This window comes from Rhinolophus sinicus, chromosome 9 (assembly GCF_057876585.1).
Source record: "Rhinolophus sinicus isolate RSI-liver-muscle chromosome 9, RSI-T2T, whole genome shotgun sequence".
NCBI lineage: Eukaryota > Metazoa > Chordata > Mammalia > Chiroptera > Rhinolophidae > Rhinolophus > Rhinolophus sinicus.
This window is the reverse complement of record NC_142509.1, coordinates 22,807,397-22,821,203: the sequence shown is the minus strand read 5'-3', so window position 1 is coordinate 22,821,203 and position 13,807 is coordinate 22,807,397. Positions and strand designations below refer to the sequence as shown.

At 37.7% G+C, this 13,807-nt stretch overlaps 1 protein-coding gene across 3 annotated transcripts in view; it reads right to left on the bottom strand.

Moving 5' to 3' along the window:
* Nucleotides 1–13,807, bottom strand: part of CHEK2 (checkpoint kinase 2) — a 38,258-nt gene that overhangs the window by 18,234 nt on the left and 6,217 nt on the right. For 2 of the 3 annotated variants that reach the window (XM_019743097.3, XM_074321046.2), the window contains exons 3-5: nucleotides 6,325–6,449; nucleotides 6,059–6,206; nucleotides 3,543–3,633 (exon numbers count right to left, since the gene is read on the bottom strand). In XM_019743097.3, coding sequence (XP_019598656.3) covers nucleotides 3,543–3,633; nucleotides 6,059–6,206; nucleotides 6,325–6,449 — 364 coding nt within the window. The remainder of the gene's footprint in view (nucleotides 1–3,542; nucleotides 3,634–6,058; nucleotides 6,207–6,324; nucleotides 6,450–13,807) is intronic. The other variant, XM_019743099.3, reaches the window with a different exon arrangement.

The window sequence follows — 13,807 nt, the reverse complement described above, 5'->3', positions numbered from 1 at the left end:
CTGAATCAGCTCCAAATTCCACTTTTTGAGCTGAATGATATGTAAGACTTAAGTTTTCTCGTCACCCCAGATGGTGAAATTCTCAGAAAGACATTAAGAACTGGAGAGAAATGACTTGTCCCAGAGGTCAGAGAAATATCAACAGAACAAAGTCCTATTCAAAAATGAGTGCCTGGAACAAGTTACAGCAAGCAGTATCTTTCATTGATGCATTTTCCTTTCTTAATTTTGTCTTCAAAGTGCATAAGCAATTGATGCCATGAATTTCACCTAAATACAATCACGATACCTAAGAAACCAAGAGCATTACACCATGAGTCTGCTTGCAGACAAGCTCTCAAAGACTTGCAATTAATTGGGACACTATAATGGAGGAATGCTACCCAGGATGCCCCCAGTACAGTTAATCCTATGTAGGTTCTGTGCCCCAAAACTTGGGTCAGCCAAAGGTAATGCCTAGCCAAGTATTAATCACCCATTACCTGCCTAAAGTAGACTATTATAACTATAGTGGGTTTGGGGGTGGGGTGAGGGATTTGCCGAGACAGCTCTTTTATTGTGTATATACAATTTACTATTGTAATCATTTTAAAGTGAACAATTCAGTGGCATTAAATACAATCTACAATATTGTACAATCAACACCCCTTCCAGAACTTTACATCAGCCCAAATGGAAACCCCGTACCCACTAAGTATTCACTCTCCATTCTGACCCCAAGACCCTGGCAACTACTAATCTGCTTTCTGTCTCTACGAATTTGCCTATTGCAAACATCTCATTATCAACAGAATCATACCACATGTAGCCTTTTATGTCCAGTTTTTCTCTTAGCATGTTATCAACATCATCCATGCTGTAGCATGTATCAGTATTTCGTTCCTTTTTACAGCTAAATAATATTTCATTGTATGGACATGTCACATTTGCTCATCCATACATTTGTTGATGGACACTTTAGCTTTTTCCATCTTTTGGCTACTGTGAATAGAGTGGTAATGAACATTAATTCACATGTTTTTTGTTTGAACACGTTTTCAATTGAGGGGAGAGACACCTACAAGAGGCATTACTGGGTCATAGGTAATTCTATATTTAACACTTTGAGAAACCACCACATTATTTCCCACAGTGGCTACACCATTTTACATTCCCACCAGCAGTGTATAGGGGTTCCAACTTCACATCCTCATAAACTTGTTATTTTCCATTTCTTTATCATGGCATCCTAGTGGGTGCAAAGTGGTATCTCCTCGTGGTTTGGGTTTGCATTTCCCTAATGAGTAATAATGCTCATGTGGTTTTTGCTCATTTGTGTATCTTCTCTGGAGAACTGTCTATTTAAACCCTTTGCCCACTTTTACTTTGGGTTATCTTTTTGTTGTTGAGTTATAAGTTATTTTATCTATTCTGAATACAACATCCTTTATAAACATTTCCTCTCATTCTGTGACTTGTGTTTCTCTCTCTTGACAATGTCTTTTGATACGCAAAAGTTTTGAAATTTGATGAAGTCTAATTTATCTATTTTTTCTTTTGTTGCTTGAGCTTTCGGTGCCATATTTAAGAAACCATTGTCTACCTCTTTTTACATAGTTTAACCTCTTATATTTAGTTTGTTTCATTTTGAGTTAATTTTTATGTATCATGTGAGAATGGTCCATGTAACTACTATTTTTTAAAATCTGTTCAAAACATTTTCCAATTCCTCTTCTGTTAATAACAGTCACCTTTTGCCTGAGAAATCTTCCTTGAGTCCATATAGCTCTAGTGGCGTGTCTATAACAGTACAACACTGGGCGGACCAGTAAATTTAAGCCAATCAGGGTTTTCCCTGAAAATCAAATACTGATGTTGGAAGCCATTTTTCCTGCCACACAGAGAGAGCAATTCTATAGGAGGGCAATCAAGAGTAATGTGCATCAAGCGATGGAGCCAGAGCCCTCATAACACCGTAGGAGCCCTTAGATCTAGGCACAGATAAAGCCAAACAGATAATCAGAACTTAAAAGAGTGAAATAAAGATCAAAGGCCTCCTGTTGCAGCCACATCTGAAGTCATCTGTGCTCCTATATTTCCCAGTTGCAAGAGCCAATAAATTTCTTAACTGAATCATTGAAGTGTTCGTCACTAAAAGTTAGAGGATTTGTGTTGAATTCCCCCTTAAAAAACGTTAAGAGTCTCAAACATTTCTTAAGGGAGGGCACAAATTTGGCTGTGAGGTTCCAAGTGGCCAATGTAAATATGGAAACAGCAATGAATTACTGAATTTAATGCCCATAAACTAAAATATCTCCCATAGATGGTCATAAAGAAAACACCATGCTTGATTCTATGCAGCAGGAACATGGGTGATTATTTCCTTGTGTTATTTTCTACTTTCATGTTTCTAAAAATATCAGTAGGTAGAGAGGCCTTTGGGGGAGGGGGAAGGAATGGGAGGACACGGTACGATGTGGTGAAGGTGTCCTGAGCATCTTCCTTCAGGAAGTAGTTCTCAAAGTATGATCAGGCAACCCCTAAAGGACCCCAAGACTCTTTCAGGGTGTCCACAAAGTCAAAACAATTGTCAGAATAATACGAACACATTATTTGCCTTTTTCATTCTCATTCTCTCGTAAGTGTACCAAATTTTCCAGAGGCTACACGGTACATAGCATGTGATATTAAAACAGACCAAATGAAAAAGCAAATTAGCAGGATGTAGCCATCTTCTAGTAAGCTAGACACCAGAGATTTGCAAAAATGTGAAACAATGCGTCTCTTCTCAGGAATCTTTTTAAAAATACTTATTTTTCATTAAAAAATGTTATTCATCGGGGTGGCCGATTAGCTCAGTTAGTTAGAGTGTGGTGTTAATAACACCAAGGTTGCTGGTTCGATCCCCACATGGGCCACTGTGAGCTGCGGCCTCCTTTAAAAAAAAAAAAAGAAAAGAAAAAAGCAGGCAAAAATGTTATTCATCATAACATAATGAATTTATCTTTTAATTATTAGTATGTCTCCATTTTAGTATCTAATACAGTAAATATCAATAGAATTAAGCCTCAGGAACAAAAGCTCTTTGGAATCCTCAGTAATGGGGTCCCGAGGCCAAAAATTTTTGAGAACTTTGCCCTATTCAATGGTCAGTTTCATTTCAGATCTCAAGATATCACAAATTCTGAAGAGGGCACAAATGCTGTAAATATTTCTTTTTGGAAGATAATGAAAATGTTCTAAAATTGATTGTTGTAAAAGTTTCAGAACTCTGAATATATTAAAAACCACTGAATTGTATACTTTAAATGGGTGAATTGTATGGTATGTGAATTATATCTCACTAAAACTGCTTTTAAAAAGTTATAACAAAATTTAGGGAAAAAACTTCATTTCAATTGATCATTATTAAATAAATCAATAACACACCGATCACAAATCGGTGCCCTACAAATACGTTATGAACAGATAATGAATGTTATAAAACCAGGAATGAAAAACAAAGCAAATGACAAATGTTTAGAAAAAAATTAAGTGAAATTTCCATTAAAAAAATAAATTACCTTCCAAGAGTTTTTGACATGATGTATTTGTCTCTTAATTCCTTGGGATAAACTGATTGATCATCTACAGTCAGATCAAAAAATACAAAAACTAAGGAAAAAGGGCAGAAATAGGTCTCATTAATTCATTCAATAAACATTAAGATAAATGGTCCTAAAATGTAGTAAACATATGGAATATAAGACAATTGCTTTTATTAGTTAACATCTAACCCTAAAGGAATTATTTAGCTAGGCTAACATACATCATGAAACCCAAGAAAAATGACAGTCAATTTTCACTCTTCAATGGAAATACACAGCATCAGTCTCAGTGTAATACAGAATATCCGACATAAATGCTAGTCTTATTCCTTGATCTCAGAATATTAATTCATCACACTAATATAAAATATCTGTGCAGGTTGGCAAAAGATCAGTACCCAAAAGCAATTCATTTGAGCCTAGAAAACTGTTCTACAGAAGCAAATAAATATCCCAATAAAAACTACATTATTGGTCACCAAACTAGCATTATCTTCTCTGCCATTTATACCTTTACATATATGATACTCTATAAAGTGAAATAAATAGCATTGCCTCCCCCAAATTCCCCTTTATTTCTCCATTATTCAGGCTGTATCTCAGAAAAAGAAAACAACAAAAAACTACTCATTGAATAATTTAACCATCCATGCGGGCCAAGCCTGCAAACAATTATCAAATATGTCAAATCTACAAAGTCATCAATGGGAAATTTGCAACTGCTTATAAGATCCTGAAAGAGTGTCACAGAGAAATCTTAAGTTTAACAATGTTCAGGTGATGCATTTTGACCTTCCTGCAGTTACCTAGGGATCCAGCCTCTGGCACAAATTTGAGCCACCTCAGTATGCATCATTCCAGGCTGATCCTTATGAGACAGTCACTTGCCTAGTCAAAGAGACCTGCTGGCCACCCAAGACACAATGGTTCCTCAGTGTTTATGGATATTTATGAACCTAGATGTTCCGGTAGCCTCTGAGAATCCAGGAATTTGAGGGGCTCTGGATATGTACTTCTCATAAATGTCAAGGTCTACTTCAGGGGCTGCAAATTCAGTTGCCCACTGAAGCCAGGTAAGACTGGGTTGAGTGTAAAACACGATGGAGCAGTGGGGACTTGAACAGGAAAACACATCATCCATCTAAAAAGAGGTAGCCTCTGCTCAACACCTACAAATATCTGAGTAATGGGATTATAGGCTCAGTGTGGCTAGATATCCCCCCTTTTCAAAGAAATCTAGAGTTTTATGTTAAACTACAGATATCAGCAAATGCCTAATAAAATGTCAATAGGCTGAATGCAGTCAAACTGAGTACCAGTTTGATCTATTTCAGTCAGGGCCACCTTTAGCCTATATAACACCTTTGTTCAAATTAGAAGAGGTGCCCTTTAGGCAGACCAATGAGAAAAAGGTAGCACACAGTTTGTCATGTGGAGGGCAAACCAGATTTCAGTGCCCAATTTTCCCCTTGACCAGCAAAACCCTATGCAGCTGCTCTGACTATAATTACCACATAGGAACAAAATAGTCAGAAACGGGGAAAACTAAGTCAATCATAAAATGCACATTATGATGCCCAGTATAGCCATGGTCTCAGATGCCAGTCTGAAGACTGGCTGCATGGGAACCATATGGGCAGAATTTTTTAAATCCCTGGAACTACCAAATCAGAATTTGTGGGACAGTGCCTATGGGATTCTATATTTTCAAGGTGTTAGACCCACATACACACATACCCTTCCCAGTCATTTAACTCAGATAGTTTCAGGAAGTTTTGTTTTTCTCTTTTTGTCTTTTTAATTAAAGAAACCAGAGTATTCCTCTTGTCCGAGGATTTAAAACCACTATGAGTTACGTTTAACTCTACAGGTTGTTTTTGTCAATTATACTTTCTATACTGAAGTTTTTGCACTGAATAACCAACTGTTCATTTTAGATATGATATTAGTAAAGTTTTAGGAGTGGATACTTATAAAACACTACGTGATAATGATAAACACGTCCACTTTCAGAGAATAACCAAGTGGGATCTAAGGTGTAAAGTCTAAATTGAGATTCTTACAGAAAAATCATAGTGTAATGCCTAGCACGTAATAAGAGTTCAATAAATATATGTAGAAATGAATGCGTGGAAGGAAGGAATGGAAGAATGAGGAAGGGAGATGAATTAATGGCCAAAAACAACACATAGATGTCTAAGACTGATGTGGGATAAATTGTAATAATCAATGAACTATGAACTATCTTAAGCAACACGATAATTCAACTGACAGCATATAGCTTTAAATAAAATTAATCAAACCAATTAAACCTTAGGAAATCACTCTTTATAGAACTTTTTCATAATTTAAAAACACAACTAAGACTGAGCTGAGTCTTGAATGCTAACCTTACTTGATTTACCTAAGCCATATTCTACAAAGAACACAATGTCAATTTTCCTTTCGTATGGGAGGGGGGAAAAATCCAATAAACCGTAAGACGATATTACCTTTATTATTCCACACTGAAAGTGCAATTTCAGAATTGTTATTCAAAGGAAGGCGTCTTCCTTTCCCTACAAGCTCTCTATTTACAAAGGTTCCATTCCCACTGTGATCTTCTATGTATGCGATGTAAGAGTTTTTAGGCCCCATTTCCTAAAATAGAGAACATTTTATTTCAAAGTTTTAACAGTGGAGAGTTATAGTGGGAAGATATCTAAGAGTGATGAGTAGATTACCACCTCTCCCAAATAAATGGATAATTGTCACCAACCCTGAAAATCCGAAAGTGCTTCTTGCTGTAAGTCTGGTATTTATCCGTTGTTTTCAGCAGTGGGTTATCAAAGCAATATTCACAGTTTCTATCCCTTCCAAACCAGTAGTTGTCATCAACACAGTCTGCAACACAAAAATACACACCAGAGGGCTATTAAATTTCATGTATCAAACACCTTTAAAAATTGCTCATAAACTCTACTAGTAGAAAAATTCGCCTAAGAAGGCAATCAAAATTATAGATTTGTTTATCAAGATTTTAGAAGATGAAAATTGAGGGGGGAGGGGAAAAAAACACAAAAATTTCCAACAATTAGTTTAATAAATCATGGTTTATACATAACCATGAAATAAGCAGTCATTAAAAGTTCTTAAACATTTTTTAATCATTTGGAAAAATACTTATGATACAGTAACTTCCTACTTATTACCCTCCTGAAGTATCCAGTCACACTTAGTATAAAATCCGAGGCCAGCCCAGTGGCTCAGGTGATTGGAGCTCCGGGCTCCTAACACGGAGGTCGCCAGTTTGATTCCCACATGAGCCAGTGAGCTGCGCCCTCTACAGCTAAGATTGTGAACAACAGCTCTCCCTGGAGCTGGGCGGTTGTGTGCTGCGGCCAGCAGCTAGCTGTGAGCGGCTGACCATCCGACCAACCGACTGCCTCAGCCGGGGAGACTGCAAGGCTCATAATACCAGCATGGGCCAGGGAGCTGTGTCCTACACAACTAGACTGAGAATCAACGGCTTGAACCGGAGTGGGGAGGGGGAGAAAGGAAAAAAAAAATCCGTACCCCTTCTCATGGCAGGAGATGCTCAGGATCTGGCCTGATCCCTTCCAGCCTTACCTTGTACCCCTCCCCTTGCTCACTATGCCAGCCCCACCGGCCTCTTTTCACTGCCCCACATATGCCAGACCCAACCAACCTACCTCCCAACCAACCTGCCTTGTGCAGCCTTTGCATACTTTGTTCCCAGTGATTTGAATGGATAAGATCTTGTCTTTGCATCTGGACTTAAATTATCTCCCAGTTAGTTTGCTGTGTAAGCAGACTCCCACCTCACCACCCGTTATACTGATAGCTTGTTTTGTTTCCCTCTAAGTATGGACCATAACTGGAAATTATCTTGATTATTTGTATATTGTATCCCCAATTCCCTTGCTAGAACATACTCCAGGAGGGCAGCCTTGGATCTCTTATTTAAGAGTACAGCTCCACAGGTGGTCCAAGATGGCAGATTGGGTAAACACTATGCCTGCTGCATCCCAGGATCACACCAAAATTACAAATAAAGGGGCCGGCCCGGTGGCTCAGGCAGTTAGACCTCCGTGCTCCTAACTCCAAAGGCTGCCGGTTTGATTCCCACATGGGCCAGTGGGCTCTCAACCACAAGGTTGTCGGTTCAACTCCTCGAGTCCCACAAGGGATGGTGGACTCCGCACCCTGCAACTAAGATTGAACATGACACGTTGCAGCTGAGCTCCCGGATGGCTCAGTAGGTTGGAGCGCGTCCTCTCAACCACAAGGTTGCCGGTTCGACTCCCGCAAGGGATGGTGGGCTGTACCCCCTGCAACTAGAAATGGCAACTGGACCTGGAGATAAGCTGCATCCTCCACAACTAAGATTGAAAGGACAACAACTTGAAGCTGAACAGCACCCTCTACAACGAAGATTGAAACGACAACAACTTGACTTGGAAAATAAAAGTCCTGGAAGTACACGCTGTTCCCCAATAAAGTCCTGTTCCCCTCCCCCAATAAAATCTTTAAAAATATAGGACTTCTTTAAGCAGAAAAAAGTAGAAAAAAATGAAAAGCAAAAATATGAATAATAAAATGGCAATAACTATGTACCTATCAGTAATCACTTTAAGTGAAAATTATTTAAATGCTCCAATCAAACGACATAGGGTAGCTGAGTGGATAAGAAAACAAGACCCATGCATATGCTGTCTACAAGAGACCCACCTCAGATTGAAAGACACACAGACAAAAAGTAAAAGAATGGAAAAAGATATTTCACGCAAATGGAAATGAGAAAAAAGCTGGGAGTAGCAATACTTATTTGGACAAAATAGACTTTAAAATGAAATCTATAATAAGAGAAAAGGACATTACATAATAATAAAGAGATCAATTCAACAAGGGGACACCACCTGAGTAAACATTTATGCACCCAACATAGGAGCACCGAAATGTATAAAACAAATATTGGCCAACATAAAGGCAGAGATCAACAGTAACACAATCATAGTAGGCAATTTTAACACCCCACTGACACCAATGGACAGATCTTCCAAACAGAGAATCAACACAGAAACAGCAGTCTTAAATGACACACTAGACCAGATACATTTAATTGGTATTTTTGGAGCATTTCACCCCGAAGCAGCAGAATATACATTCTTTTCAAGTGTTCGAAGAACGTTTTCTAAGATACACCACATGTTAAGCCACAAAACAAGTCTCAATAAATTTAAGAAGAATGAAATCATATCAAGCGTCTTCTCTGACCACAGTGCTATGAAACTAGAAATCAATTACAAGGGAAAAAACCGGAAAACACACAAACACATGGAGGCTGAATAACATGCTGCTGAATAATGAGTGGGTCAACAATGAGATCAAGGAAGAAATCAAAAGATAGCTTGAGACAAATGAAAATGAAAACGCAATGACCCAAAATCTATGGGATGCAGAGAAAGCAGTCCTAAGAGGGAAATTCATAGCAAGGCAGGCTTATCTAAGAAACAAAAAAAACCTCAAATCAACAGTCTATCTTTACACCTAAGGAAACTGGAAAAAGAACAGCAAAATAAGCCCAAAGGGATACAAGGAAGGAAATAATAAATATCAGAGCAGAAATAAACGAAAGAGACCAAAAACATAATAAAAAAGATCTATAAAAGCAACGGATGGTTTTCTGAAAAGCTAAACAAAATTGACAAACCTTTAAACAGACTCATCAAGGAAAAAAAAAAGAGGACCCAAATAAATAAAATCAGAAATAAAAGAGGCAAAGTGACAATCAACACCACAGAAATAGAAAAAAAATTAAGAAAATACTACAAACGACTATACGCCAACAAACTGGACAATTTGGAAGAAATGGAAGAATTCCTAAAAGCATACAATCTTCCAAGACTGAATAAAGAAGAAACAGATCACCTGAACAGACTGATTACCACCAACAAAATTGAATCAGTCATCAACAAGCTCCCAACAAAAGTCCTGGACCAGATAGCTTCACAGGTGAATTTTACCAAATATTCAGAAAAGAATTAACACCTATTCCCCTCAAACTAATCCAAAAATCCAATAGGAAAACAGGATGAAAGGCTCCCAAGCTCATTTTATAAGGTCACCATTACCCTGATTCCAAAATCAAACATAGACATTACAAAAATAGAAAACTATAGGCCAACATCTCTAATAAAAATAGATGCAAAAATTCTCAACAAAATACTAGAAAACCGAATTCAGCAATACATTCAAAAGATCATGCATGATGATCAAGTGGGATTTATTTCTGTTATGCAAGGTTGCTTCAATAACCACAAATCAATTAACGTGATACACTACAAACAAAACAAAAAATAAAAATTACATGGTCATATCAATAGATGCAGAAAAGCATTTGACAAAATCCAACATCCATTTATGATAAAAACAAAATCTCAGCAAAATGAGAATAGAGGGAACGTATGTCAACAAAATAAAGGCCACATATGACAAACACACAACTAATATACTCAATGGGGACAAGCTAAAAGTATTCCCCTTAAGATCAGGAACAAGACAAGGATGCCCATTTTCACTTTTATTGAACATAGTACCAGAAGTTCTAGCCACAGTAAAACTTGTTTTTTTCAGATAAGAAAAAGAAAAGCATTCAAATGGGAAAGGAAGAAGTAAAATTGTCATTATTTGCAGATGACAGGATACTTATAGAGACAGAGAACCCCAAAGATTTCACCAAAAAACTATATTAGAAATGATAAATGAATTTAGTAAAGTACGAGACAAAATTAATATTTGGAAATCTGTTGCATTTTTATATACCAATAACAAACTATCAGAAAGAGAAATTAAGAAAACAAGCACATTTACAATTGCATCAAAAAAATAAAATATCTAGCATTAAATTTAATCAAGGAAATAACAGACATGTACTCAGAAAATTGTAAGATATTGAAGAGATAAATTTTACCCCCCCTTCTTCCACCTCCCCCACCCCACTCCGGTTCAAGCTAGTTGTGTAGGACACAGCTCCCTAGCCCATGCTGGTACTTTGAGCCTTGCGCTGCTCCCCCCCCCCGCCCCCCCCCGCTGAGGCAGTCAGTCACCAGTCGTCGGTTGGCTGCTCACAGCAGCGGACAGCAGTTCTGGCGGGCTGCTGGCCACTCACAGTGGCCGCCGGCCACTCACACTGTCCACCGGCCAGTAATGGCAGCCCAGCTTGACAGATAGCCCTTTGTTCAAAATCTTAGCTGTAGAGGGCGCAGTTCACTGGCCCATGTGGGAATCGAACCAGCAACCTGGGCATTAGAAGCACGACACTCCAACCACCTGAGTCACTGGGCCGGCCCGAAGCAATAAATTTTAAAAGGTACAAATAAATGAAAACATAGACCATGCTCATGGATAGGAGAATTAATATAGTTAAAATGTCCATATTATCCAATGCAATCTACTGATTCAATGCAATCCCTATCAAAACACCAATGGAACTAGAACTAGAACAAATCTTAAAATTTATATGGAACGATAAAAGACCCTGAATGGCCATGACAATCCTAAGAAAGAAGAACAAAGCTGAAGGTATTGTGCGACCTGATATCAAATTATACTACAAGGCCATGTAATCAATGCAGAATAGTATTGGCATAAAAACAGACACATAGATCAATGGAATAGAACAGAGAACCAGGAAAAAATAAATCCATGCCTATATGCTCATTTAATCTACGGCAAAGGAAGGAAAAATTTACATTAGGGTAAAGACAGTGTATTCAATAAATGGTACTGGGAAAACTGGGCAAATACATACAGAAAAATGAAACTCGACCACCTTCTTACATCATATACAAAAATAAACTCAAAATGGATTAAAAACTTAAATGTAACACCCAAAACCATAAAACTCCTGGATGAAAATAGAGAAAGTCAACTCTCAGACATTACCCTTAGTAATATTTTTACTAATTATATCTCCACGGGCAAGGGAAACAAAAGAAAAAATAAACAAAAGGGACTAGATTAAACTAAAAACTTTTTTCACTGCAAAGAAAACCATCAACAAACAAAGACATCCTACTGAATGGAAGAAGACATTTGTCAATGATACATCTGATAAGGGGTTAATATCAAAAATTTATTATAACACTCATACAACACCCAAAAAAAAAAAAATCAAATTTAAAAAATGGGCAGGGGAGCTGAACAGACATTTCTCCAAAGAGGACATAGAGATGGCCAATAGACATATGAAAAGATGCTCAATGTCACTAATCATCAGAGAAATGCAGATAAAAACCACAATGAGATATACCACTTCACTCCTGTCAGAAGGGCTATCATCAATAAATCAACACATAAGTTACGGCAAGGATGTGGAGAAAAGGGAACCCTGGTGCCCTGTTGGTGGGACTGCAAACTGGTGCAGCCACTATGGAAACCAGTACAGAGATTCCTCAAAAAATTAAAAATAGAACTACCATATGACCCAGCAATTCCACTCTTGGGTATTTATCCAAAGAAATCCAAAACACTAATTCAAAAAACTTTAATATATGCATCCCTATGTTTACTGCAGCTCTATTCAAGATAGCCAAGATATAGAAACAACCAAAATGCATATCTATAGCTGATTGGATAAAGAAATTATGGTACATTTATACAATGGGGAACTACTCTGCCATAAAAAAGAATGAAATCAACCATGTGTGACAACATGGATGGACCTAGAGGGTTATGCTAAGTGAAATAAGTCAGACTGAGAAAGACAAGTACCGTATGACCTTACTTATATATGGAATCTAAAGAACAGAATAAACAAGCAAACAAAATAAATAGGTTCAGAGATACAGAGAAAAACCTGATGGTTGCTAGATGGGAAGGTGGTTGGAGGATGGGGAAGATGGTGAAGGGATTAGAAAGTACAAATTGGTAGTCACTAAATAGTCACGGGGATGTGAAATATAGTACAGGGAATATAATCAGTAATGTTTTAAAAGTAGGGAGTCAGATGAGTACTGGACTTATCGAGGGGATCACTTCATAGACTGTGTAGATGCCTGACCACTGCGCTGTACACCTGAAGCTGATGTAGAATAACGTTGCCTGTGAACTACAAATATACGAGACCATGCAATTAAGCTCGCGAACTCATCCTAGAAAAAGTGCTACCTGCTTCACTGCTGAATATCACAACGGTCACCATTGAGGTGCTCCCCTTGGGAAGCTATGCAGTGACGCCAGCGCCTCGTCCACCCTTCAAAGCAATTTTGGAACTCTTTTTCTGGAATGGCCATCAGAGCTGTCATCATATTACTCTTGATGCCCTGAATGTCATCAAACTGTCTTCCTTTCAATATTTCCTTTATCTTCAGGTAAAGAAAGAAGTCCTTGGGGGCCAGATCAGGTGAGTAGGGAGAGTGTTCCAATACAGTTATTTGTTTACTGGCTGAAAACTCCCTCACAGACAGTACCGTGTGAGCTGGTGCACTGTCGTGATGCAAGAGCCATGAATCGTTGGCGAAAAGTTCAGGTCGTCTAACTTTTTCATGCAGCCTTTTCAGCACTTCCAATTAGTAAACTTGGTGAACTGTTTGTCCAATTGGTACAAATTCATAATGAAAAATCTCTCCGATATCAAAAAAGGTTAGCAACATTGTTGCAACAAGTTCGCCAAGTACAAGTATACAGAGGGTGCCAAAAAAAGTATACACATTTTTAAAAAGGAAAAAACTGTATTAACATATTTAAAAAGGAAAAAATTGTAACACTCAATATATACCGATAGCAAAAGATGAATACAAGTCATGTATACACATTTTTTTGGCACCCCCAGTGTATATGTATATATATATATATATATATATATATATATATATATATATATATATATAGTCACGGGATGTAAAGTACAGCATAGGGAATGTAGTCAATGGTACTGTAACAGCTATGTACGGTGTCAGATGGGTAGCAGACTTGGTGGGGTTATCCCTTTGTGAGGGGTGTTAATGTCTAATCAGTATGTTGTTTTGTACACCTGAAACTAATAAAAATAAAATTACACCTGAAAAAGAGTATAGCTCCTAGAACAATGCATATGGTAGGCAAGTAAATGTTCATGGAACGACGGACTTAAGACATTAGCAACTGAGATCACAGACAAGGGACTAATTTCCCTAGTATATGTGAAGTTCCTACAAATAAATAAGAAAAAGTCAAACAATCCAATAGAAAAAAGGTGA